General features: G+C 48.3%; 1 protein-coding gene across 3 annotated transcripts in view; it reads left to right on the forward strand.

Annotated features, from left to right (window-relative positions):
- FBLN7 (fibulin 7) overlaps positions 1 to 26391 on the forward strand; it is a 62833-nt gene that overhangs the window by 15142 nt on the left and 21300 nt on the right. For all 3 annotated transcript variants that reach the window (XM_065929851.1, XM_065929850.1, XM_065929849.1), the window contains 2 exons: positions 7663 to 7822; positions 14023 to 14193. In XM_065929851.1, the coding sequence (XP_065785923.1) occupies positions 7663 to 7822; positions 14023 to 14193 (331 nt within the window). The remainder of the gene's footprint in view (positions 1 to 7662; positions 7823 to 14022; positions 14194 to 26391) is intronic.

Consider the following 26391-nt stretch of genomic DNA (forward strand, 5'->3'; position numbering starts at 1 on the left):
TCTGGAGAACCCTAAGACAACGGCCTTGGGCAGCTGCCCCCCAAAATTCCCCCACTTCTCCCAGAGGTGTCCTTTCTTTCCCCTTCAGTGTGGTTGCTGGGTCAAGGTCACTGGGATGAGAGAAGTCAGGGAGTTATAACTGCTTCTGATTTGGTCTAAAGTTTAAAAAAAAATCTTTCAGAGGAAACAAAACATGTGTGAATTCTACATGACTCACATGCAGAGGGCCTCAAGCCTTGGCTAGCAGGCACACGCTTGGCAAGTGTGCTCTATCCTTTCATAGACCTAAAGTCATCAAAACATCTGTGTTCCCATTAACAACATGCTGACGTGACGCATAGCTGTGGCTTAGAGGAAACTAATGCAAGACGGCCCATCCGAGGTCCAAGGGGTCATCTGCAGCCTGGTCGTCTGCAGGGGCCTGGGCTTCTGTTGTCACTGTTGTCACTGAGGTGGCTCTTAGAAATAGTCTCTTTTCCAAGACTGATGTGAGGATGGCCATCAAGCCAGGTCACGTGAGAAGAGAGCCTCAAGGACACCTCCACCCACCAGTCCGGCATGCCCTGGCACTTCAGTGCTTGGAGAACTGGGCTTCATCTGTGAACTGAGCCCAGACGGCAAGGAGGCCTGGATGGGGCTGGAGGGTCCACCCACCAAGTTCTGGCACGGGGTTGCAGTGAGCTGGGGACACAAACTGTCTTTGTCTGTGTCCAACCCTGGGCCAGCAGGTGGGGTCTCTGAGCAGCTTGGTCTCCCAGGAAGAGAAGTGTTTAACCTCTGAAGTGTCCCCACCAGCTCCATCAGAATTAATATTGTAAGAGGATGAGTTGGAAAGAAGATAGGCAAGACTTTCCCCGGATGTGGCGTGGGGTGGATGGAGTACAGTTCTGTGACCTCCTTGCTCCTGGAAGCCTTAGACCCAGTCCCCTACCACCTGGCTGTCAACATTGGCTGGTGTGTTCTGGAACCATCTCTGCCACCTCCACCCCAGCTTGGAAAGAGCAGGTGGAATACCTGCTGTTTCTACTCCCTCTGCTTCTGGTCTTTTCTGCAAACATCACTCTTGGTGTTTAAATTCACAGGAAGGCCCAGTGCTCTGAAGGAGAGCTTGAAATGGGAAATCTTGATCTTTTTCTCCTCAAGGATGGGAGAGTTTCACTGAATGTCTTTTCTTGGTCCCATTACAAATAAGTTATTAATTCAAAGAAATGAAAACTAATTTTCATTATTTATTGTCAACGGCCTATGCCAAGCATGGATGGAGACCAGTATTGAAACGATGCAGATTTAGGCCATTTGAGGAGCTCTTTTAGAAAAATATTAAAAGTGAGGGTCCTGGGGACTTCCCTGGTGGTCCAGTGGTTAAGACTGGGCTTCCAGTGCAGGGGGTGTGTATTTGATCCCTGGTCGGGGAACTAAGATCCCATATGTGCACGGTGTGGCCAAACAGTAAAAATTTTAAAAAGTGAGGTCCTGGAAGAGACCTGGGAAAGTGGGGGCCCTAAGATAGGCCTTCCTTCCCTGGTGCAGACCCCTCTTCTTGTCAGCCCCATCCAGACTTGACCTTCACCCACTCATAGCCTTGCTGAGCCTTCCCACCTAAGTAGGAGGTTCTTTTTTACAGTTAGGGTCTGGGAGCCTGAGATGGGAAGCCAGCAGTCACCATGGTGGGGACAGGCTGAAATGCATGTGGGTGACACCAGATGGTCCAGCCTGTTTCTTGTCCCCCAGTCCTGCAGGCCCTTGAAGCCCCTCAAAGCCCCCTTGTCTACGTTTACAAAGAAGGAACTGGTCTGTTCCCTTGTGTGGCTTCTCTTGGCCGAAAGCACATACTGGCAGGCGTGGGAGGGGAAGTGGGCAGACAAACGGAAGGGGACTGAAGAGAACACAGAGGAAAGAAGCATACTGAGGCGCAGGGTCTGACTTCTGCTCTGCTCACTGGTGTGGAAACAACGCCACAACTTGGAGCCAAGGATAAAGCGCTAACGCAGGACCTGCATCCGCGGTCCGGCAGCTGTCAGGTGACGCCTGTGCGTGTACGAGGGTGTGTCTGATCCAAATGTTAAAACCACACCAAACGGGAACAGTGCTTGTCTGTGGTCATGGGGCTTGTCCTTTGTTCTGATGCGTTCTTCTGGATTTAGAGTGGTTTTGCAGAAAGTATGCTTTATTTTTCTGACCAAGCAAACTGACAGAGCTTTCTCAGTTTGAAAAGGGGAGATGCTTAGGTTCTCAGCCCCCGCCTTGTGACCTCATTTGTCCCCGTATTTCCATATAATGTGAACCTCTTGAGCTCTTGACTCGGTCTGAAGGTTTCTAGTCCGTCCCTCTGCTCTGCAGATGAATTCAGTTATGCCATTGCTGAGGTCCCTACAGGCGACAGATTCTGAGCATGGCGCCCATGGGCTCCATTTCTAGCAATTTGGGACCAAGGAGCTGGCCTGTTAGTAGTAGCTGCTGCATAAACACATCAAACCTCAGGCAATCACTCTTTCCACTGCTCTGGCACCCTGGTGCTCCCCTGCCGAGCTAGCTTGCCAAGAGGACAAGGATCTCCCTTTTTTCCCCTTGTGAACTTTATTTTTCCTCCTTCTCCCAGTTTTATTGAGATAAAATTATATAATATAACATAAATGTGTGATAGCATTATATTAGTCCAAGGTATGGGGCTTCCCCAGTGGCTCCAGTGGTAAGGAATCTGCCTGCCAGTGTAAGAGATGTAGGAGATACAGGTTTGATCCCTGGGTCAGGAAGATCTCCTGGAGGAGGAAATGGCAACCCATTCCAGTATTCTTGTCTGGAAAATCCCATGAACAGAGGAACTGGATGGGTTACAGCCCATGGGGTCGCAGAATCAGACGTGAATAAGCACACATGCACACCGCACAGTCCAAAGTAGATACAAAATAATGATTTCATATACATATATATTGTGAAATGATCACCACAGTAAATTTAATTAAAATCCAACAACTCACATAGTTGCAGTTTTTTTCTCATGATGGGAGCTTTTGAGATCTATTCTTTTAAGGGACTTTCCTGACAGTCTGGTGGTTAAGACTCCGTACTTCCAATGCAGGTCCCACAGGCTGCATGGCCAAAAAAAAAATCTACTCTCATCAACTTTTAAAAAATTCATTAATTTATTTACCTTTGGCTGTGCTGGGTCTTCGTTGCTAGTGGACATTAAAGTTGTTCGCATGTCTTAGCTATTGAAAATAACACTGCAGTGGGCATGGGGGTGTGTATATCTTTTCAAAATACAACTTTGTTTCCTTTGGAATTGCTAGATCATCAGTTCAGTTCAGTTGCTCAGTTGTGTCCAGCTCTTTGCAACCCCATGGACTGCAGCACACCAGGCCTCCCTGTCCATCACCAACTCCTGGAGTTTACCCAAACTCATGTCCATTGTGTCGGTGATGCCATCCAACCATCTCATCCTCCGTCGTCCCCTTCTCCTCCTGCTCTCAATCTTTCCCAGCATCAGGGTCTTTTCACATGAGTCAGTTCTTCACATCAGGTGGCCAAAGTATTGGACTTTCAGCTTCAGCATCAGTCCTTCCAATGAATATTCAGGGCTGATTTCCTTTAGGATGAACTGGTTGGATTTCCTTGCTAGATCATATGGTAGTTCTATTTTTAATTTTTTAAGTAAACTCCGATCTGTTTTCCATTGTGGCTGCACCAATTTACTTTGCCACAAACAGGGAACAGGGTTCACATTTCTCCACATCTTCACCAATGCTTGTTATTTCTTGTTTCTTCTATAATAGCCATTCAAAAGGAATGTGGTGATACTTACTGTGGTTTTGATTTGCATTTTTCTGATGATTAGTCATGTTGAGCATCTTATTATGTACCTGTTGGCCATCTTTGGAATGTCTTCTTTGAAAAAACTGTTCAGAACCTCTGCCCATGTTAAAATCAGATTTTTGTTTCAGCTTAGTACACTCAGTTGTGTCCGACTCCTTGAGACTCCATGGACTGCAGCATGCCAGGCTTCCCTGTCCTTCACCAACTTGATTTGGAGCTTGCTCAAACTCATGTCCATTGAGTCGGTGATGCTATCCAACCATCTCATTCTCTGTTGCCCTCTTCTCTTCCTTCCTTCAATCTTTCCCAGCATCAGAATCTTTTCTAAGGAGTCAGTTCTTTGCATCAGGTAGCCAAAATATTTTGTTTTTTTCTTGTTTTTTGCTCTTGAATTATATGAGTTCTTTGCCATGCTCTCCCCCAGGGGATCTTCCCAACCCAGGGATGAAGCCATTGAACCCTTGTCTCTTGCATCTCCTGCATTGGCAGGCAGGTCCTTTACACTCGCGCCCCCTGGGAAGCTCACCTCACCTGCGGTGAGCACCTCGAGGCAAAGCCGGTGGTACCTGCCGCTCACGGAGCATAGGTGGGGAGGGTTCCAGTCCAGGGCAGTGCCACCACAAGCCGAGCACAGCGTGACTGGACCTGGGAGCACTGACATGCAACTTACTTGGCTTCCCAGGGGCCCCTTTATCTCCACTCCCGCTGTCCTTCCTTCTGTACTGACTGGAGTCCCATGTCCTCCATGCCAGGTTCTCGGCAGAAGCCTTGGCATTGATCTAACGTCTCCTACTTCAGAACTTAGCCCTTCCCTGCCACGCCCTGGAGGCAGCTGCTGGCCTGGCTCTCTTCCACTCCACCCACCCCACTTCCTGTCTCCACTGCCCATGCTTGCAACCTGGAATCCACACAGGAGCTTGGGTCACAGAGTGATCAATCCCTCGTGCAGACTAATCAAGAACATTCACCACACAGAGGCGTTTGTGAAACAGTGGTAAAGAATCTGCCTTCAATGCAGGAGGCTTGAGCTCGATCCCTAGGTCAGGAAGATCCCCTGGAAGAGGAAATGGCAACCCACTCCAGTGTTCTGGCCTGGAGAGTCCCATGGATAGAGAAGCCTGGCGGGCTACAGTCCACGGGGTTGCAAAGACTCAGACATGACTGCGTGACTGGGCACACTGGGGCTTAAGGCAGCCGTGGGGGCACGACTTGTTGGGGGGCAATGGATTGGGGTCAGCAGGTCCCCAGCCTGGCGCTGCCGCTCACAGGCCACATGGTTCGCGACAAGTCGCTTGACTTCCGGCCTCTATGTCTTGATTGTAAAATAGAGACAGTCCCAGGCTTTGTTCACAGGGCTGCTGCCAGCCAGGAGTCCTTTGTGCGCTAGGTCGCTTCAGTCTTGTCAAATTCTTCTCAACCCCATGGACTGTAGCCCGCCAGACTCCTGTCCTCTTAGGAGTAGCATATAGCATGGTACGCTGTGAGGAACTTCCCAAGTGTGAATCGCGCATGATATGGAGCAGCATCTCTGAAAGCAGCTCCTTATTATTATTATGTATTTTTAAGGGGAAGGGAGGTGGGTGTGGGAAGTCCGATCTGGGTGGACGGCTGCACCATGCCGGGCAGGTCAGGGGCTGCAGGAGGTCCCTGCCGGGTGCCCAGGGCCTGCGTGGGAAGGACCACAAGGAGGGAGGGAGAAGGAAAGCAAGCAACAGTTCACTTCCCAATGGTTGCGTTTGGGGCCAGGCCCAGTCAGGCCCTGGCTTTACGGTGGAGGCCAAGGAGCCCCATGGATTAACGAGCTCCAGCGGCCACTGGGGATTCAGCTTTGTCAAAAGCATCCACTGGCCCGGAGCAGTGAGCCATGTGTTTGGTGAGATCTCCAAGGTGCAGGGGCCCGGCACCCGCCCTGGGAGAGAGTCTGCGGCTCCGTCTCCCCTGCAGGGGCAGTGCTCCACTGACGATCCTGGAAGACACCCAGGCTGCAGAGGCCATGTGCCTCCCAGCTGCCGGCCGCTGGCCGCCTTTGAGCCTTTTTTTTTTTTTTTTTCTAATTGTAAAGCTAATACTCATTGTAGGAAAAAAAAAATAAGTATAAAAAATAAAAGCAGATTCACAAGCCTATCCCCAGAGGTTGCCATCATCCCACTCTCCTTTGTTGCGTGCAGGTCATGTGAGTCAGGTTGGACTAGGCTATGCTGAGGTAATGTGCAACATGTGAACTGGGGCCTGTCCTATCTCTGCCCCCTGTTCTCATCTCTCCTTTCTTTCTTTTTTTTCCCCAGTGAGGTAGTGTCCTTATTTGTTTATTTTTTTGCACCCTCCCCACCTTGGCATGGGGGACCTTAATTCCCCGATCAACGATTGAACCTATGCCCTCTGCATTGGAAGCACAGTCTTTACCATGGGACCACTAGGGAAGTCCTCACCTCTCCCTTCCTCCTGTTCACGTCCTGGCTCTTAAGGGCATTTAGGATCAGTGCACGCTCAGTCACTTCAGTCGTGTCCAACTCTTTGCAACCCCATAGACTGTAGCCTGCCAGGCTCCTCTGCCCATGGGATTTCCCAGGCAAGAATACTGGAGTGGGTTTCTGTTTCCTCCTCCAGGGAATCTACCCGACCCAGGGATCGAACCCACGTCTCTTACATCTCCTGCATTGGCAGGCGGGTTCTTTACCACTTAGCGCCACCTGGGAAGCCCCCATTAGGATCAGAAACCTTGAGATTTTTATCACTAGGCATGATACCAAGTGTTGCTTAAAGTTAGTCTCTATCGTGATAAGCACATCCCTCCTTCTGTTTTTTGAGCTTTTCAAAAAGTGTTAGAACTCAGCATTAACTTTAACTGAATGCTTCTTTAATTCTTCTTACTTGCCCTGTTGCCTTTTCATACTGTTCATGGGATTCTCAAGGCAAGAATACTGAAGTGTGCCATTCCCTTCTCCAGCATTTTCCAATTGCTAGGAAAGATCGAAGGCAGGAGGAGAAGGGAACGACAGAGGATGAGATGGTTGGATGGCATCACCAACTCAATGGACCTGAGTTTGAGCAGGTTTTGGGAGTTGGTGATGGACAGGGAAGCCTGGCATGCTGCATTCCATGGGATCGCAAAGAGTTGGACACAACTGAGCGACTGAACTGAACTGAACTTGCCCTGTTATGTTCTTTAAAATACTTAATTATTTACTTGGCTGTGTCAGATGTTTCGTTGTGGCCCATGGGATTTCCTTGAGTCATGTGGAATCTTTTGTTGTTGCTCGGGGGCTCAGTTGCACCAAGGCATGTGGGATCTTAGTTCCCCAACCGGGGATAGAACCTGCATTCCCTGAATTGCACGGTAGATTCCTAACCAGGGAAGCCCTGTGCCCTGTTACATTTTTAAAAGTATGGGAACCATTGGGCTTCCCTGTTTGCCTGTTTTATGTTATATCATCCATCTGCTTAAAAAGGTTCAAGATAGAATAAAAATGCCAAAGGATAAAGAAAGAAAAAGTTCCTCGAGGCCCAGATTTCAGAGCATTAACTTGGAGTGAAGAATTATCGGGGGCAGCGAGGAGCGGTCTTTGAAGTAAGACCACTCATGTAAGGCACATTGCGTTCAGATAATTCTACCACCCAATCACTTAGCGTCGTCACTTCTGCCCTGCACTCTGGAAATCGGAGCTTTGTTTTCATGGAGGGAGGGGCTGGGGCCTGCGTTCTGGGGACCTCACCCAAGTGCTGTCGGGACGCCAGCCGGGCCTCTCCTGCACTGTACTCAGTGACCCCCAGGGTGTCAGAGCCCAGGGTCCCGATGACTGCTGGTGCCCTGTGCTAGTGGTGGTGATGAGTATTCTTTCCTCTCCCCAGAACTGTCTCAACAAACAGCAGTTCCTCACGGCTATCCGCCACCTGCAGCAGTTGCTGAAAGGCCAGGAGACACGCTTCGCCGAGGGCATCCGTCACATGAAGAGTCGGCTGGCGGCGCTGCAGAGCTCTGTGAGCAAGGCGGGCCCAGATACGCCCCCAGGTGGGTCCCCAGGTCAGCACCCCGAGCCCGGGGGGTCCTCTCCCTGCCCCTATCTCCCATGGCTGGATTGATTCCCGGGCCTTCCCCAGCCTCGCCTTCTGTCTGGGGCTGGGTGGTAGGAAGGCATTTGCCAGTTTCCTCCCCTGTCATCGGGGGCTTCCCAGGTGACACCAGTGGTAAAGAGCCCGCCTGCCAATGCAGCAAATGTAAGAGACTCGGGTTTGATCTCTAGGTCGGAAAGATCCCCTGGAGGAGGAAACAACAACCCATTCCAGTGTTCTTGCCTGGAGAACCCCATGGACAGAGGAGCCTGGCGGGTCGCAGAGTCAGACTTGACTTAGTCACTCAGCAAGCATGTAGCATAGCCTTCCCCATCACCTGAGCGTTACCCCATTTCCTCTTAGACCTTTCCATTCCAGACTCAGCAACCCTCACGTCTGCATAGCTTCTCCAGAGAATGGTTGAAAGGCACAACTTTCAGAGCCTGCATCCCCAGGAGAGACCCTAGTTGGTTCATTTTCTTGTTTTGTCATTTAATAGACTTTTTGAGAGCAGTTGTCATTTCACGACAAAACTGAATGAAAAGCGAAGAGGGGTCTCGTGGACACTCTCCCCGAACACTCATGGCTTCCCCACCATTAATATCTCGCCGGGAACAGCCCACGGACCAGCACTGGCCTCTGCTTTCCAGGCGTGAAAATTAGTCCTTTTCCACGAGCCCCCTGTTAGTGCAGTGGGTTGGGTTGGAGGGGCTGCTGAGGGCAGTTTGCATGTGTCTCTGCTGCCCTCCCCCCTGCCCCCAGACCCCTTCCCCTGGGGTAGGACTCTGCAGACACTGGGCCTTTTCCTGGTTGTCCCCGTAATGGATTGCACACTGTCAAGCCCTGGCGTGGGTGACTACATTTCTTCTGGCCTCTCCTCGGGGTGACAGGGGTCAGGGAGCCTGTTGTATGTTTGTTTAAGTCATGACAACTCTGGTGGCTCAGGCAGTAAAGAATCTGCCTGCAATATGGGAGACCTGGGTACAATCCCTGGACTGGGAAGATTCCCATGGAGAAGGGCATGGCTACCCGCTCCAATATTCTTGCCTTCCCTGGTGGCTCAGGCAGTCAAGAATCTGCCTGCAATTCGGGAGACCTGGTTCGATCCCTGGGTCGGGAAGATCCTCTGGAGGAGGGCAGGGCAACCCTCTCCAGTATTCTTGCCTGGAGAACTCCATGGACAGAGGAACCTGGTGGGCTGCAATACATGGGGTTGCAAAACATGGGGTCGCAAAGAGTCAGACATGATCGATGGACTAACACTTTTGCTCGCATGCACGCAGGGTGATGGGGGTTGGGTGGGGCAGCGAGTTGCCATATATTTGTTTAAGTCATCATCCTGAGGAATATCTGATGTCTTTACTCACTTAAGATGCTTTTCTCAAGGGCCTCCTTGGTGGTGTGAGATGAATTTCCTGGGTTGGATTTTCTACCTTTGTAGACTCTGGTAGCAAATCTAGAGTCTCCACAGCCCTGAGTCAAGTCCTGTTTTCTTTGGCTCCATGGGTGCAGAGCTAGACCTGGTGGTCAAACGCCTCACACTTTCCCAGGTGGCTAGAGGCCACAGCCTTTGCTGGGGCTTGTCACCAACCAGACTCCAAGGGAGAGGCGTGGCATCCTTCCTTTTGGCTGCAGATGTGGAAACTGAGGCCAAGAGACATGAGTTAGTGATAGTGGGTTCTGTTCTGGGGATTTTGTTCACTGCTGGAGGCTCAACCGCACTGGTCCTTCCTGTTTTCTTGGGGTCAGAGTGCCTGCGCGTTTCTGGGAGTTTCCAAGAAAAACCTGCAGAAGGGAATTTCTACAACTGCCCTGCCCATCTTTGAGGTCCCTGTCCATGAATACAGAAAAAAAAAAAAGAGGTTTTCACTGGTAGTCCAGTGACTAAGACTGTGTTTCCAATGCAGGGCACCAGGGGTTGATCCCTGGTCAGGGAACTGGATCCCACAACTGAAAAAAAGATCTTTCAGGCCGTAGCCAAGATTGAAGATCCTATGTACTGCAACTAACACCCAGCACAGCCAAATAAATACATATATATATTATTTATTTATTTTTATTTTATTTATTTATTTTATATATATTTTAAAAAGAAACGTACCTGTGGTTAGATTACTAATCCTCTTGCTGCTGGGTTCAAGGTCTTTCTTTCCTGAGCCATGCGAGACCTTTTTAAAGTGCCCAATTCTCAGGACATTCCTGGTGGTCTCGTGGTTAAGACCCTGCACTACGGTCATGGGTTTGGGATCGGGGAACCAGAATCCCACAGGACATGCCTTAAAAAAAAAAAAAAAAAGTGGCCGAATCTCTTTTTAAAGACTTGCTGCCATGCATTTTTTCTCCCTCGTGTGTTGGACGTGGGGGGCAGGCAGCTGTCAGGACCACCTTGCAGGGGAAAGGTGCCTAGGGGAAGCCAGAAGCTTGCCCCAGATCAAAGTGCAGGTAGAGGGAAAATTATCTTTCCTTTTTTTAAAAAGGGCATTTGCCTGGGAGTTGGGAAGGATAATTTCCAGTCCCGGAGAATTCTTGGCCTTCTTTCTGGCTTGTTTCTATTTCCGTCCTATTTTCCCAGCCTTTCTTTCCTTTAAACTTCACAGTTCAACAACTTTAGGACTTATCTCCGAAGCCTCATGCCAATAACATCCCCAAATCGCCAGGCTTGATTCCCTGCTGAGCTCTTTCCTACACGTCACATCCCCGGGATGGTGTGGGCAGCTTCCTAGCGGCCCTGTAGGCTCACCAAGAGATGACCATGATGAAATGAACCAGCCAAGGGGCATGTCTTCCCAACCCAACAGAATCCTTTGGCTACCGTTTGGGAAATGCCTGAAAATTGATTTTATTGAATCTGTATCCATTCACTGGGACTTCCCAGGTGGGGCTCTTGGTAAAGAACCCACCTGTCAATGCAGGAGGCACAAGAGACGTGGATTCGATCCCAGGGTTGGGAAGACCCCGTGGAGGAGGGTACAGCAACCCACCGCAGTATTCTTGCCTAAAGATTCCCATGGACAGAGGAACGTGCGGTGCTATAGTCCACGGGGTCACAAAGAGTCCGACACGGTTGAAGCAACTTCGTACGCATGCACGCGCATCCGTTCACCAAGTCTGCTGACATGAATGGGGGCCTGCTCCGCTAGGTCAGATGGCAAAGAATCTGCCTGCAGGAGAGCCAGGTTTGATCCCTGCCTCATGGAGCCGTGTGGAGATACGATTCCATCCATTCTCATGCCATTTGCCTGCGAGTTGCTCCAGCGGGCTAGTTTTCTTTCTTTGAGGGTTTTAAAGATGTCTCTTCCCCTTAGAGACCCTACTCCTTTCTCCCAAAGCATTTTAAATCCTTTTCTGCACAATGCAGTAGGAGATTTTTCAAAGAGAGATATAAAGTCATGTATTTGCAGGGACTGAGGCAGCGAGCTGGGGGTGCCCAAGTGCTGGGATGTGGGTTCGCTTGGCTTTCTGCTCACGGGGTCATTACCGTGGGTGCTCACTTGGAAATTCACTAGCAGAAGGTGGCGTGTCAGTTGTCCAACGTTCCCCAGAACCCAGAGGGCACTGAGAGTCCTCACAGAGGGAAGCGGCTCCCACTCTTCTCCCAGGACACGGGGGTGGGGACATGGGGCAGAGATGCACGTGGCTGCTGCCCCGCCCCCGGAGCGATGTGTGGGCAGATGCCACCCTCCGAGTAGACGCTGAGCCGTTCTCCATCACAACCTGCAGCCCACACGGCCGAAGCAACGGCTTTGTTTTCGTCTGTCTAAAACGTCATTTTACAAATAACGTTTGGATCTTACCTTAAAAATCAGTTAGAAGTGACTCTGAATTTCTAGCTAAGACAAATCCAAACCCAAGCTGGTCCAACTTGGGGCAGCCTTCCTTTAGACTAGCATGGACCACGAGTGGAGCTTGGCTGCAGGTTGGGGAGGAACAGGGAGTGTCTCTCCTCTCCAGCCCATGATGGCCCTTCAGGAAATCTGGTTGGTTCTGCCTGCTTTCTTAGCTCCCCACTCTCACCCTGAGCTGAGCCACCTTCATCCTGCCCCCGGCTCTGCCTCCCTTTCATCCTATCTCACGTGGGACAGTGCGCTCAAGCCTCAAACAGAGTGATGCTCTTCACAAGGGGGTCACACTTCCAGCCTTTCCTCAAACTCTCCAATGGCCCCACTGCACACCAATAGCAAGTTGCGCGGCCTTTTCTTTCCTCTGGGAGGCCACATGACGCCGCTGTCTCTCACTACGTGTCGCCTCTCTGTCTTCACGCCCAGATGCTGTCCAACTGGTCCACCCCACTGCAGTCGTGGTGGTCTCCTGGACATTCCTCAGACTTGCCAGGCACAGGCCTAGCTCAGGGCCTTTGCACTGACTTGATCCCTCTGTCCTCCCCGGATACCTGCATGGTCACACTTTGGCTTCTTCATTCAGCTCTTTGCCCCAAGGAGGCCTCCCCTGACCACTATACCCCCAATATACCTCTGCTCTGGCTTCCCTGTGCTACTCCCTACTTTATTTTCTACATGGCTCTTGTCACCTCTTGTCACACTCTGCCATTTGCTTGTGGATCTTGCTTGTCGAGTGTCTTCCCTGATGGAAGGAGGCTTCCTGAGAGCTGAGCTTCATCTGTTTGTTCATTAATTGTCTCAAACTCCTAATCGGGTGTCTGGCAGACAGTAAGAATACAATAAACAATTTTTCATTCATTCATTTGGTCAAGAATTATTTACCAGGCTTTCTCTACAGGCTGGTGATGGGGATACAGAGGCCTCTGCCCCCCTGGAACTTCTGAGGGGTAGACTGGCATCAAATGTACAAACAAACAGGTCGATAAGATAATGCCAACAGTTACAAACAATAGAAGAAAGCCAAATGAGCTCACGGGCAGGGGAGGGATCTTAGTGGAACATGATGGTCAGAGAACACCCTGGAAGGCAGTGGGCATTCAAGTCAAGACCTAGACAGTGAGAAGCCACCAGAGATGGGCAGTCCTGGGGGAGAGAACATTCTAGGCAAGGAAAAGGGCAAACACCGGGGCCTGGAGATGGGGCTGAGTATGGTCTGTCCGAGAGACCCAAGGACACTCTGGGGAAGCTGGGGCTCTGAGAGAGCAGAACAAGTGGGCGGACCCTGCAGGGGTCCCAGCTCCCACCCTCCCACGTTGCCAGGCCCTGCCCACGGCAATGTGTCTGAGCCACCATCTCCTCATCCATCACCACCTGGGCATGCATTGCCTGTGCCCAAGAGTGCTCTGAGGATTCAGTGAATTCACATTCAGTGAATGTGCAGTTGAAGGACTTCCCTGCCAGTCTAGTGGCTAGGCCTCCAAGCTGTCACTGCCGAGGGCTTGAGTTAGATCTTTTATCAGGAAACTGAGACCCTGCAAGCTTTGTGGTACAGCCAAAAAATTTAATACAAAATAAGATGTGGAGCCCAGTGTGCAGCTTGTAGCAGGCGCTCAGCCTGAGGGTACTGAGGGTGAGAAGCTCTGTGATCCAGTCTGTTGTTATTTAGTCACTAAGTCATGTCTGATTCTTTCGTGACCCCATGTCTGTAGCCCACCAGGCGCCTCTATCTCTGGGATTTCCCAGGCAAGAATACTAGAGTGTGTTGCCATCCCCTTCTTCAGGGGATCTTCCCAACCCAGGATCGAATCTGCACCTCCTGCGTTGGCAGGCAGATTCTTTCTGCGGAGCCACTGGGGAAGCCCACTGTAATCCAGTGTTGCTCTTCAGTCGCTCAGTCGTGTCCGACTTTTTGCGACCCGGTGGACTGCAGCATGCCAGGCTTCTCTGTCCTTCACTATCTGCCGAAGTTTGCTCAAATTCATGTCCATTGAGTCGGTGATGCCATCAAACCATCTCATCCCCTGTTGCCCCCTTGTCTTCCTACCCTCAATCTTTCCCAGCATCAGGGTCTTTTAAAATGAGTCGGCTCTTTGCATCAAATGGCCAAAGGCCTGGAGCTTCAGTTTCAGCATCAATGAATATTCAGGGTTGATTTCCTTTAGGACTGACTGGTTTGATCTCCTTGCAGGCCAAGGACTCTCAAGAGTCTTCTCTAGCACCATAATTCAAAGGCATCAATTCTTCTGCACTCAGCCTTCTTTATGGATCGTAATCCAGAATGATGTCTAAATGCTTGTGGGCCTGCCTTTCTTCCTTACAGTTTCCTGCCCTGCTCTGAATGCCCCTCTGGATGGCCAGAAGTTTGGAAGCAAGTACTTAGTGGATCACGAAGTCCATTTTTCTTGCAATCCCGGCTTCCGGCTGGTTGGGCCCAGCAGTGTGGTGTGTCTTCCCAACGGCACCTGGACGGGGGAGCAACCCCGCTGTAAAGGTACGGTCCCTCCTTCCCAGGGGCCTGTTGGATGGGAGGGGTCATTCCAGGGGACACTTTCTCCCTGATTTCTCAAGGCAGAGCTGCAGCCAGCCTGTCTGATGACTCACTCCATGCCTGGCCTGGGCTGACCTCTATCTCCAGAATCCCTTGCCAGACCCTCTCAACGATTTCGTCTTGTTTTACCTAAAGGGAAATGGATGCATAGAGAGGTGAAGGAACTTGCCCAAGGTCCCACAGCTAGAGGACAGGCTGAACTGACTGACGTATGCACTTTTATCCCAGAGTTGGGGCAAGAAGCCTTCTGTGGGTTGGGGAGGGGCCAGGGGAGATACTGTGGGGAGATGTTCCTTATTTGGACTGCTTTGCTCTGAGGCTGAAGTTTGATGGTGAGGTTCTGGGTGATCTGTAACACTGAGGAAATTTCTCAGGTGTCCTTTGTGACTGCGTTGGGGCTTGGAGTAGACAGGCTGCAGGAGAAACCATTTCGATGAGAAAGAGGCATGAAAGGCTTCTTTTTTCTCTGTGCTAACCTTGAAAACAGTACTTTTTTTTAATTGGAGGATAATTGCTTTACAATGTTGTGTTGGCTTCTTCCACACAACAACATGAATCAGCCACAAGTACACGTATGTCCCTCACCTCCTGAGCCTCCCTGCTGCCCCTCACACCATCCCACCCCTCACGGTCGTCACAGAGCACCAGGCTGAGCTCCCTGAGCTATAGAGGAGCTCCCCACTGGCTCTCTGCTTTATACATGTAGTGTATATGCGTCAGTGCTACTCTCTCAGGGCATCCCACCCTCTCCTTCCCCCTCTGTGTCCAAAGTCTGTTCCGTAAATCCTCATTTCTACTCCTGTCCTGCAAATAGGTTCATCAGTACCAATGTTCTAGATTCCATATATATGCTTTAATATACGAATTGTGTTTTTCTCTTTCTGACTTACTTCACTCTGGATACAAGCCCTAGGTTCATCCGTCTCATTGGAACTGACTCAAATGCATTCCTTTTTATGGCTGAGTAACATTCCATTGTGTATATGCACCGCAGCTTCTTTATCCACTCATCTGTTGACGGACATCTGGGCTGCTTCCATGTTCTAGCTACTGTAAATAGTACTCCTATGAATATTGGGGTGCACGTCTTTTTCAATGATGGCTTTCTCAGCCTGTACGTCCAGTAGCAGGGTTTCTGGGTCATAATGTAGTTTTATTCCTAGTGTTTGAAAATAATTTCCATACTGTTCTTCGAGTGGCAGTATCAATTTACATTCCCACCACCAGTGCAAGAGGGTGCCCTTTTCTTCACACCCTCTCCAGCTTGTGAATTTTTTGATGATGGCCTTTCTGAAGGTGTGACGTGATACCTCATTGCAGTTTTGATTTGCATTTCTCTAATAATGAATGATGTTGAGCATCTTTTCATGGAAAACAGTACTTTCTTGAGGTAGAGGAAAATCAGCCATGGCACACATAATTTTTTGGCTTTTCAAAAGTATATGGCCAAGGACTTCCTGACCATCCAGTGATTGAAACTCCATGATTCCACCACAGAGGGCATGGGTTCAATCCCTGGAAGAGGAACTGAGATCCCACATGCCAACTGGCATGGTCAAAGAAAAAAAAGTATATGATCAAAGTATCATGAATACCAGTCATTTTCAGAACAAGATTCATGGGACTTCTGCTGGGGCAGAATGTCCAGGACTTGCTCAAGCTTTGAAGGGGAAAATGCAAATGTTACATAAATATCAGTAAGCTTATTGTGAAGAGTAGCTTGGAGAGGACTTCTAGTGCATGAATAACTTGAAAATATAAAGGAACATCAGGAAAACAGGCCATCTCTAAAGACAAAAGTGGGTTGATATGAGAAGCTCTGGGCAACTGGAATCATATTCATGGACCTAGACTTCCATTTCCCATCTTCTGGGAAGAACCATGGTTCGAAGGTTGATGATAGGTACCAGCTCTCAAAGTTATCTTGGAACCACCCAGGAAATCAAGCCATGTGACCTGCAAACACTGAAAATACCAATATCTGAACTTGGCCTTGACCTTGAAAGCTCTCCATCCAGGATCAGCACCTGATGTGTACTAAACTATGGCGGCAGATGTGGGACTACAGCAGCATTTCATTGTCGTTGCTTTGGGTGTCTGTACTTCTAACTTCTAATTCTCCAAGCCAGGCTTCAGCAGTACATGAACCGTGAACTTTCAGATGTTCAAGCTGGTTTTAGAAAAGGCAAAGGAACCAGAGATCAAATTGCCAACATCTGCTGGATCATCAAAAAAGCAAGAGAGCTCCAGAAAAACATCTGTTTTTGCTTTATTGAGTATGCTAAAGCCTTTGACTGTGTGGATCACAATAAACTGTGGAAAATCCGGAAAGAGATGGAAATACCAGACCACCTGACCTGCCTCTTGAGAAACCTGTATGCAGGTCAGGAAGCAACAGTTAGAACTGGACATGGAACAACAGACTGGTTCCAAATAGGAAAAGGAGTACATCAAGGCTGTTTATTGTCACCCTGCTTATTTACCTTATATGCAGAGTACATCATGAGACATGCTGGGCTGGGAGAAGCACAAGGTGGAATCAAGATTGCCGGGAGAAATATCAATAACCTCAGATATGCAGATGACACCACCTTATGGCAGAAAGTGAAGAAGAACTAAACTCTTGATGAAAGTGAAAGAGGAGAGTGAAAAAGTTGGCTTAAAGCTCAACATTCAGAAAACTAAGATCATGGCATTCGGTCCCATCACTTCATGGCAAATAGACAGGGAAACAGTGGAAACAGTGGCTGATTTTATTTTTTTGGTCTCCAAAATCACTGCAGATGATGATTGCAGCCATGGAATTTTTTTTTTTCCATTTATTTTTATTAGTTGGAGGCTAATTACTTCACAACATTGCAGTGGGTTTTGCCATACATTGACATGAATCAGCCATGGATTTACATGTGTTCCCCATCCCGATCCCCCCTCCCACCTCCCTCTCTACCCGATTCCTCTGGGTCTTCCCAGTGCACCAGGCCCGAGCACTTGTCTCATGCATCCCACCTGGGCTGGTGATCTGTTTCACCATAGATAATATACATGCTGTTCTCTCGAAACATCCCACCCGCGCCTTCTCCCACAGAGTCCAAAAGTCTGTTCTGTACATCTGTGTCTCTTTTTCTGTTTTGCATATAGGGTTATCCTTACCATCTTTCTAAATTCCATATATATGTGTTAGTATACTGTATTGGTCTTTATCTTTCTGGCTTACTTCACTCTGTATAATGGGCTCCAGTTTCATCCATCTCATTAGAACTGATTCAAGTGAATTCTTTTTAACAGCTGAGTAATATTCCAGCAGCCATGGAATTAAAAAATTCTTTGGAAGGAAAGTTTTGACCAACCTAGATAGCGTATTAGAAAGTAGAGACATTACTTTGCCAACAAAGTTCCGTCTAGTCAAGGCTATGGTTTTTCCAGTAGTCATGTACAGATGGACCACAAAGAAAGTTGAGCACTGAAGAATTGATGCTTTTGAACCGTGGTGTTGGAGAAGACTCTTGAGAGTCCCTTGGACTGCAAGGAGATCCAACCAATCCATCCTAAAGGAGATCAGTCCTGGATGTTCACTGGAAGGACTGATGCTGAAGCTGAAACTCCTATACTTTGGCCACCTGATGTGAAGAGCTGACTCATTTGAAAAGACCCTGATGCTGGGAAAGATTGAAGGCAGGAGGAGAAGGGGACGACAGAGGATGAGATGGTTGGATGGCATCACCGACTCAATAGACATGAGTTTGGGTAAAGTCCAGTAGTTGGTGATGGACAGGGAGGCATGCTGTGATCCATGGGGTCGCAAAGAGTGGGACACAACTGAGTGACTGAACTAAACTGAACTTCTAACTTAGGGCTTCCCTGCTGGCTCAGCTGGTAAAGAATCTGCCTGCAATGCAGGAGACCTGGGTTTGATCCCTGGATTGGGAAGATCCCCTGGAGAAGGGAATGGCTACCCACTCCAGTTTTCTGGCCTGGAGAATTCCATGGTCTGTATAGTCCATGGGGTCACAAAGAGTTGGACTAGCACTGAGTTACAGACCTCAGTTGGTTTCTTTCTCTGAGCACTGGGTGCCTCTGATGGCCATTTCATCTTCCATGAGGTGTGTGGGCATCTCACCTTTTGGTGCCCTTGTCATGGACTGTCATGGACAGTCCCCTCCCCATCACCACCAACAGTGCTGATGACGTCTTTCCCCCACATCTTTGTCTCTGCCATGTATCTGGGGCTGTATTTGGGGGGCAGTTGGTTATATGCTCACTTCCTTTGGACCAAGTGCTATCATTTTGTTCTTCACAAGAGCAACACCAGCCGTGCTCTCCCAGCAATTCTGTGGACAGAAGCACATTTTACCCTTGTGCAAATTTTTCTTTCTTTCTCAGGTCTTATCCATATTTGGCCCTCAGTTGTGATGCACATTTACAGTGAGCATCATCTGGTTTGAGTGGAAAGATGTGTTCATAAGAGAAGAGAACTGAAAAAATGCATATTTAGCCAGATAAATAAGAAACACTGGAGGTTCAGGAGTGTAGTCATAAGTGGCTTGAGCAGAGGAATCCATTGTTGTTTGACAAAGTTGGGACCCAGAGAAGCCCAATGTCATCTTGGTATAAGTATGCGTCATATATTATGCATATATATTAATGTATATGTGCATTGATGTATGAAATTTGTTTTTCTCTTTCTGATTACTTCTATCTGTATAACAGGCTCTAGATTCATCCACCTCACTAGAACTGACTCAAATTCTTTTTATGGCCGAGTAATATTCCATTGTATATATGTACCACAGCCTCTTTATCCATTCATTTGTCGATGGGCATCTAGGTTGCTTCCATGGCCTAGCTGTTGTAAATAGTGCCTTCTCAGAGGATCCTGGGTGTGTCTGCCAGCTGCCCTCCTGAGCTTACACCTATTAATTATATATTAGCACCTCACCTCACTGCAACAGGACCAACCCCCTTAGTGGAAAATGGAGTCTTACTGTATCATGGCCTCTGTGCTGTGGATCCCAAACTTTCAGGTGCTCCAGAATCACCCAGAAAGCTTATAAAATATAAGTTCTGATGCCCCAACAGGTCTACTGAGTTGGATGAGATCTTTATGGATAGGACTTGGGAAATCCGCATTTTTCATCTGATTGTGATGTTAATTGAATTTTAAAAAATACTAACAACGCTGGTTTTTGCCACTGCCAGAAGCAGGAAGGATATTGAACATTTTGAAGCACTGATGCAGTTGGACCCTCACCAATCAGGACTGCAAGCTATAAGCCAGCAGTAGGGTATGACCAGGTGAGACATACTAGGTATGCTCACCTCCACCTGCACTGATGTTTTGGAAAGGCTAAGGCGGCCCTGACAAACATCAGGGCACCCAGTCCCACTGAGCAGGCCCCTCTCCTGAGATGTGGAGGTCATCTCCCCTGGAGGACCACTGCCAAGCATGGCCAGCAAGTCTACTGGCCTTTCCCATTGTCCAACATGGTGCTTCTCATCCTCCACCTTGAGCTTCCCAGCTCATTGCAGACTCGCCGTGTGTTCTTGGTCTCCCCTATCTTCCCAGCCTCCTCCCTAACCACCAGTCCTCCTTCCCTGACCTCCACGCCTGAGGATGGCTTGCGGCAGCCCATCCTGGACTTCTACGAGGGCCACATTTGTTATCTGAAAGCCTGCGAACTGGCTCAGGGAATGAGGTGGCAGGAGTCCATGCTGAGATCTTAGAGGGATGATTTCCATCTTATATGCTTCCCTGGTGGCTTAGATGGTAAAGAGTCCACCTGCAATGGAGGAGACCTGGGTCAGGAAGATCCCTTGGAGAAGGGAATGGCTACCCACTTCAGTGTTCTTGCCTGGAGAATTCCACAGACAGAGGAGCCTGGTGGGCTACAGTCCATGGGGTCACAAAAAGTCGGACACAACTGAGCGACTAACACTTTCATCTTATGGTTTAAGTGTAAACTGGACATGGAGCTCCCCCTCGGGTGGTGATGAAACAGAAACACTGGTGTCACCACCAAGGTGCCCCATCAGCCGCTGGACATGACCCTTTCCCGAGAGAGTGGACAGTTCCCGACTGACACTTCTGTTCTACGCAGGAGTTTGCCTCATGGATGCTATTTCCAGTAAAAGCCTCAAAAGGGTGCCACCCAAGCCTGTCAAAAAGGAGAAATGGTGCTTCTACCTGCTATTTGGTGGGACAGCATTGACGGGGGGACAGGACACAGGCTGGAGTTCAACAATCCAATGGCCCCTTCTCCCCACCGCAGAGTGGCCCTAGACTCCCACCAGTGGCTCTGCTTGTCCACTTCGTTTACCTTCTCAGGAGTCTTGCAGTCACTCTGTGTGTGACCACAGTGGGGAGATCATCTTCTTACTTACAGGGAACTAATCTCAAGATGCCAAACCTCAGTGTCGCTGAAAAATTTGGGGAGTGCTTTAATAATTGCTCCCCCTCCCATCCAGTCAACTGCTTGAAGGAAGGTGATGAACCCAACTTGGCATGAGAGGAGATGACACATAATTACACATTAAAAATGCAGAGGTAGGCTCCAGAGCTCCAGAATGGAAAGCAGCCATTTAGCTTCCTGGATTAGTTCCCTGTTTCCCCTCTTAGTCAGAAGAGCATATTTTTAAGATTTGAAGCTTCATGAACTGAGGAAATCATAACCACAGACCTTGTCCCTTTGGCAATAATGGGTAACCAAAAAACAGCACGAGAGGAATAAATACCCTTGTCCACCATGCTGGGAAAAACATTTATTTTTTTCATCCCCATCCTCCTCTTTTTAAACCTTCATTCATTCAACCAGTTCTCACTGGTTACCATCTGTGCACCAAGCATCATGTTAGGGATTCAACGCTGAATCTAACAGATGCTGCCCAACTTGGAGTGTGAGTAGGGCTCAGAGGTCACTGAGCACAAAAGTAAACAAATCAGCATTTGTGGGCAGTGCTTTGAAAGGACTGGCATCAACTCTGAATATTCATTGGAAGGACTGATGCTGAAGTTGAAGCTCCAATACTTTCTGATGTGAAGAACCAACTCATTGGAAAAGACCCCAATGCTGGAAAAGACTGAGGGCAGGAGTAGAAGAGAACGACAGAGGATGAGATGGTTGGATGGCATCACCGACTCAATGGACATGGGTTTGAGCAAATTCCAGGAGATAGTGAAGGACAGGGAAGCCTGGGGTGCTGCAGTCCACAGGGTTGCAAAGAGCCAAAGAGACACAACTTGGCAACAACAGCAAGGTACTGGGAATAAAACCTCTTATGGGGCGAGGACAGCTGAGGGCCTCTCTGAGGCAGTGACAAGGATGCTGGGATTGAAAGGATGAGCAGGATCCAACCAGGTAAAGATGGGCATTAGTGGGTGGCATGGGAAGGATGCCATTCCAGAAAGAGGGAGGAGCACATGCAAAGGCTTAGGAAGGGAATAATTGGGCATGTTTGAGGAAATGACAACGTAAAACATGGGACCTTGTTGCTGGAGCAGCGTGTGAGCTGAGAACATGTGAGGTTGGGTAAAGAGATTCCTGAACCAGCTGTTATAGTCCTGAGGACTGGGTGGGTGGTGGGGGTTGTAGTTCTGAGAAAATACGCCAGGTTTAAGAAGAAGACTGTACTGATTGGATGGACACATGAGCTGGAGATGACTAGGAGAGATGGACGCTGGGAAACCACTTAGGCGGCTCTTAGCAGGTCCAGGGGCCAGATTGAACAGGGGACAGGGAAAATTGAAAGTGAACTGGGAGACGGCATCATGGAACTTATCCCACTAGGGATGTGAGCAGGAAAAGAAGGCAAGGTTCCCAGACTCCATCTTGGGTGACAGGGTGCATGGCGCCATGGACAGAAGCATTGAAGACCCAGCAACAGATGTAGGTTTACTTTCGGTTGTTCTTGTTTTCATTTCACTATAGTTGATTTATAATAGTATGTTAGTTTCAGATGTACTGCTTCAGATTCTTTTCCATTGCAGGTTATTATAAGATACTGAGTAGAGTTTCCTGTGCTACACAGTAAATTTTTGTTGTTTATTTCATATATATATATATATATTAGCAGTTGTTCTTGTTTAGTCTCTTGAGTCATGCCCGACTCTTTGCGACCCCATGGACTGTAGCCTGCCAGGCTCGTCTGTTCATGGGATTTCCCAGACAAGAATTCTGGAGTGGGTTGCCACTTCCTTCTGCAGGGGATCTTCTTGACCCAGGGATCGAACCTGCGTCTCCTGCACTGGCAGGCGGGTTCTTTACCCCTGAGCCACTGGAGGTGCCCGTGTTTAGTAGTGTGTATCTGCTAATTCCAAGCTCGTTCGCTGCCCCCACACCGCTCCCCTTTGGTAACCATAATTTTGTTTTCGACGTCTGAGTCAGTTTCTGTTTTGGTGAGTTGACTTGTATTATTAATATTTAGTTAGATTCCACATTAAGTGTTATCATGTAATATTTGTCTTTGTGTGACTGACTTCACTTAGTATGATCATCTCTCGGTGCATCCATGTTGCTGCAAATGGCATTATTTCATTCTTTTTCCTGTTGATGGGGATGTAAATGGTGGGGATGTTTTCCTTTTTAAAACCTGTGTGTGGGTCGTTAATCAGAATACCATTTTGGTTACATTAAGGTGTCTGTGTGACATCGCAGCGGAGATCCATTCATTCAACCCACAGGGACCATCACACCCAGCACCATGCCCTGGTTACCAGTCCCAGGGAGGCTTTAAGCACTTCTGCCCACTGCACCTTAATATCGGAGTCACCAAGGAAAATACAAGGCGGTTGGGCCCTGGATGAAGCAGCGCTGCCCCCATGCTTCTGGACAGTGCAAGATCAGCTCCAGCCAAGGGCGTCCATCCCCAGGCTGGGCGGGTCTCTCAGCAGCGACTGCCCGGGGCAGCTTGCTCATGCACAGTGGAAGGATTCCCCACCTCACCAAGGAATCTGAAACACTGGAGCTTCAGGTGAGCCTGACAGCCATCGGCATACAACCTCAGCAGAACTGAACAGCACTTGTGGAGCAGGAAGAAGGGAAATACACGGCCACATGAGGTGGTAAACCCAGCACAGGCCCTAGGAATGCTTCATCTCATGTTGAGGGCAGGTGCCAGGCCCAGTGGGGGGCCAGAGACTTCCTTTCCCAATAGAGCCAAGTGAACAGTTGGATGTAAAATCTGGAGTCAAGGGCAAAGGAGGGTCGCAGAGACACAGTTTGGAGTAATTATATTAGTGTGATGATGCAGCCCATTTAAATGGGTCCCCTGGTGGCTCAGTGGTTAAGAATCCGCCGGCCAATGCAGAAGATGTGGGTTGGACCCCTGGTCCAGGAAGATCACTGGAAAAGGAAATGGCAACCCGCTCCCGTATTCTTGCCTGGGAAATCCCATTGACTAGGACTTGTGGATTACAGTCCCATGGGGTCGCACAAGAGTCAGACACGACTTAGCGACTGAGCACTCCTGCATGGTGCTTAAATCCAGGACAGTGATCAGAGCACCCAGAGGAGAGGGCAGAGAGAGAAAAGCAGCAGCTCAGAACCCAGACAAAGCAGGGTGGAGGAGGCAGGCAGAGCCTGCAGAGGCAAGCCACAGGGAGACTGCAGAAATTTCGGTGCACCAGATTTGGTATCTGGAAGGTTATCTTGAAGTCAGAATAGAGCAAAGCTTTGGTTCGATTACTTTTGGATCATAAGGCTTTCCTCAGAGACCTTTAAACAACATCTGAAATAGCTGCCTTTGATAAGGTAGCCCCTTGATATTTGGTTACTGTGAAACCAACTGGCTGGCTGATTTATCAAAAGCTTGAATGATTGAATGAATGAATGGTGGATTATATTCTAAAACAATTTCCTTCTGACTTTTATCTGAGTAGAATACACACACACACACACACACAAATTTGGAAAACTCAGCAGTGGCCACAGGACTGGAAAAGGTCAGTTTTCATTCCAATCCCAAAGAAAGGCAATGCCAAAGAATGCTCAAACTACTGCACGATTGCACTCATCTCACACTTCAGTAAAGTAATGCTCAAAATTCTCCAAGCCAGGCTTCAGCAGTACATGAACCGTGAACTTCCAGATGTTCAAGCTGGTTTTAGAAAAGGCAGAAGAACCAGAGATCAAATTGCCAACATCTGCTGGATCATTGAAAAAGCAAGAAAGTTCCAGAAAAACATCTATTTCTGCTTTATTGAGTATGCTAAAGCTTTTGACTATGTGGATCACAATAAACTGTGGAAAATTCTGAAGGAGATGGGAATACCAGACCACCTGATCTGCCTCTTGAGAAACCTGTATGAAGGTCAGGAAGCAACAGTTAGAACTGGACATGGAACAGCAGACTGGTTCCAAATAGGAAAAGGAGTACGTCAAGGCTGTATATTGTCACCCTGCTTATTTAACTTCTATGCAGAGTACATCATGAGACACGCTGGGCTGGGAGAAGCACAAGGTGGAATCAAGATTGCCGGGAGAAATATCAATAACCTCAGATATGCAGATGAAACCACCCTTATGGCAGAAAGTGAAGAAGAACTAAGGGCCTCTTGATGAAAGTGAAAGAGGAGAGTGAAAAAGTTGGCTTAATGTGCAGCATTCAAAAAACTAAGATCATGGCATCCGGTCCCATCACTTTATGGGAAATAGATGGGGAAACAGTGGAAAGAGTGGCTGACTTTATTTTTGGGAGCTCCAAAATCACTGCAGATGGTGATTACAGCCATGAAATTAAAAGATACTTACTCCTTGGAAAGAAAGTTATGACCAACCTAGAGAGCATAAGTAATGTAGTCAAGGCTATGGTTTTTCCAGTAGTCATATATGGATATGAGAGTTGGACTACAAAGACAGCTGAGCGCTGAAGAATTGATGCTTTTGACTGTGGTGTTGGAGAAGAGTCTTGAGAGTCCCTTAGCCGGCAAGGAGATCCAACCAGTCCATCCTGAGGGAGATCAGTCCTGGGTGTTCATTGGAAGGACTGATGCTGAAGCTGAAACTCCAATACTTTGGCCGCCTGATGCGAAGAACTGACTCATTGGAAAAGACCCTGATGCTGGGAGGGATTGGGGGCAGGAGGAGAAGGGGACGACAGAGGATGAGATGGCTGGATGGCATCACCGACTCAATGAACATGGGTTTGGGTAAAGTCTGGGGGTTGGTGATGAACAGGGAGGCCTGGCATGCTGCGGTTCATGGGGTTGCAGAGTCAGACATGACTGAGCGGCTGAACTGAACTGAACTGAACTGAACACACACACACACACACACACACACACTATTCCATTGTATGTATACATATACAAACTTACTGTCAGTATTCCATTGTATATGTGTGTATACATGTATACATTGTGTGTATATATATAGACTTCCCAGGTGTCTCTAGTGGTAAAGAACCCACTAGCAGGAGATGAGGAGATGCAGCTTTGATCCCTGCGTCGGGAAGATCCCCTGGAGGAGGGCATGGCAACCCATTATAGTATTCTTCCCTGGAGAATCCCAGGGACAGAGGAGCCTGATGGGCTACAGTCCATAGGGTCACAAAGAGTCAGACACAATTTGAAGCAGCTTAGCACTGCACAGCTGTGTATATATATATACACACACACACACATACACACACACACACATATATATATACCATATACCATATCTTCTTTATCCATTCATTAAGACAAGCAATCTTAATACATTTTCCATTATGGAAAAATTCAAATACAGAAAAGTAGAAAGAATAGTTTAATGGTCATCATGTACTCATAGTCCAGTAATTATCAACACAGCAAATCCTTTAATATCTTAAAATTTCTAGTCAGGGTAAACATTTCTGCAACTGTTTCTCATATTTTTAACACTTTGAGCCAGAGTGCAAATAAGTTCTGTACACCACAGTTGGTTGCTATGTCTCCTATACCTTTTTAATCCATAGTCGTCTTTTTTTTTTTTTTTTAAAGATTTATTTATTATTTTTATTTATTGCTGCACTGTGAGGCATGTGGGATCTTAGTTCCCTGACCAGGGATCAAACCCACGCCCCCTGCATCCAGAAGGCAGATTCTTAACCACTGGACTACCAGGGAAGTCCCCCATAGTCGTCTTGAAGAAGACTGCTCCTTCTTTCTGTCTGCCATTCCTTTGAAGT

Source organism: Muntiacus reevesi, chromosome 3, assembly GCF_963930625.1.
Source record: "Muntiacus reevesi chromosome 3, mMunRee1.1, whole genome shotgun sequence".
In the NCBI taxonomy this organism is placed as follows: domain Eukaryota; kingdom Metazoa; phylum Chordata; class Mammalia; order Artiodactyla; family Cervidae; genus Muntiacus; species Muntiacus reevesi.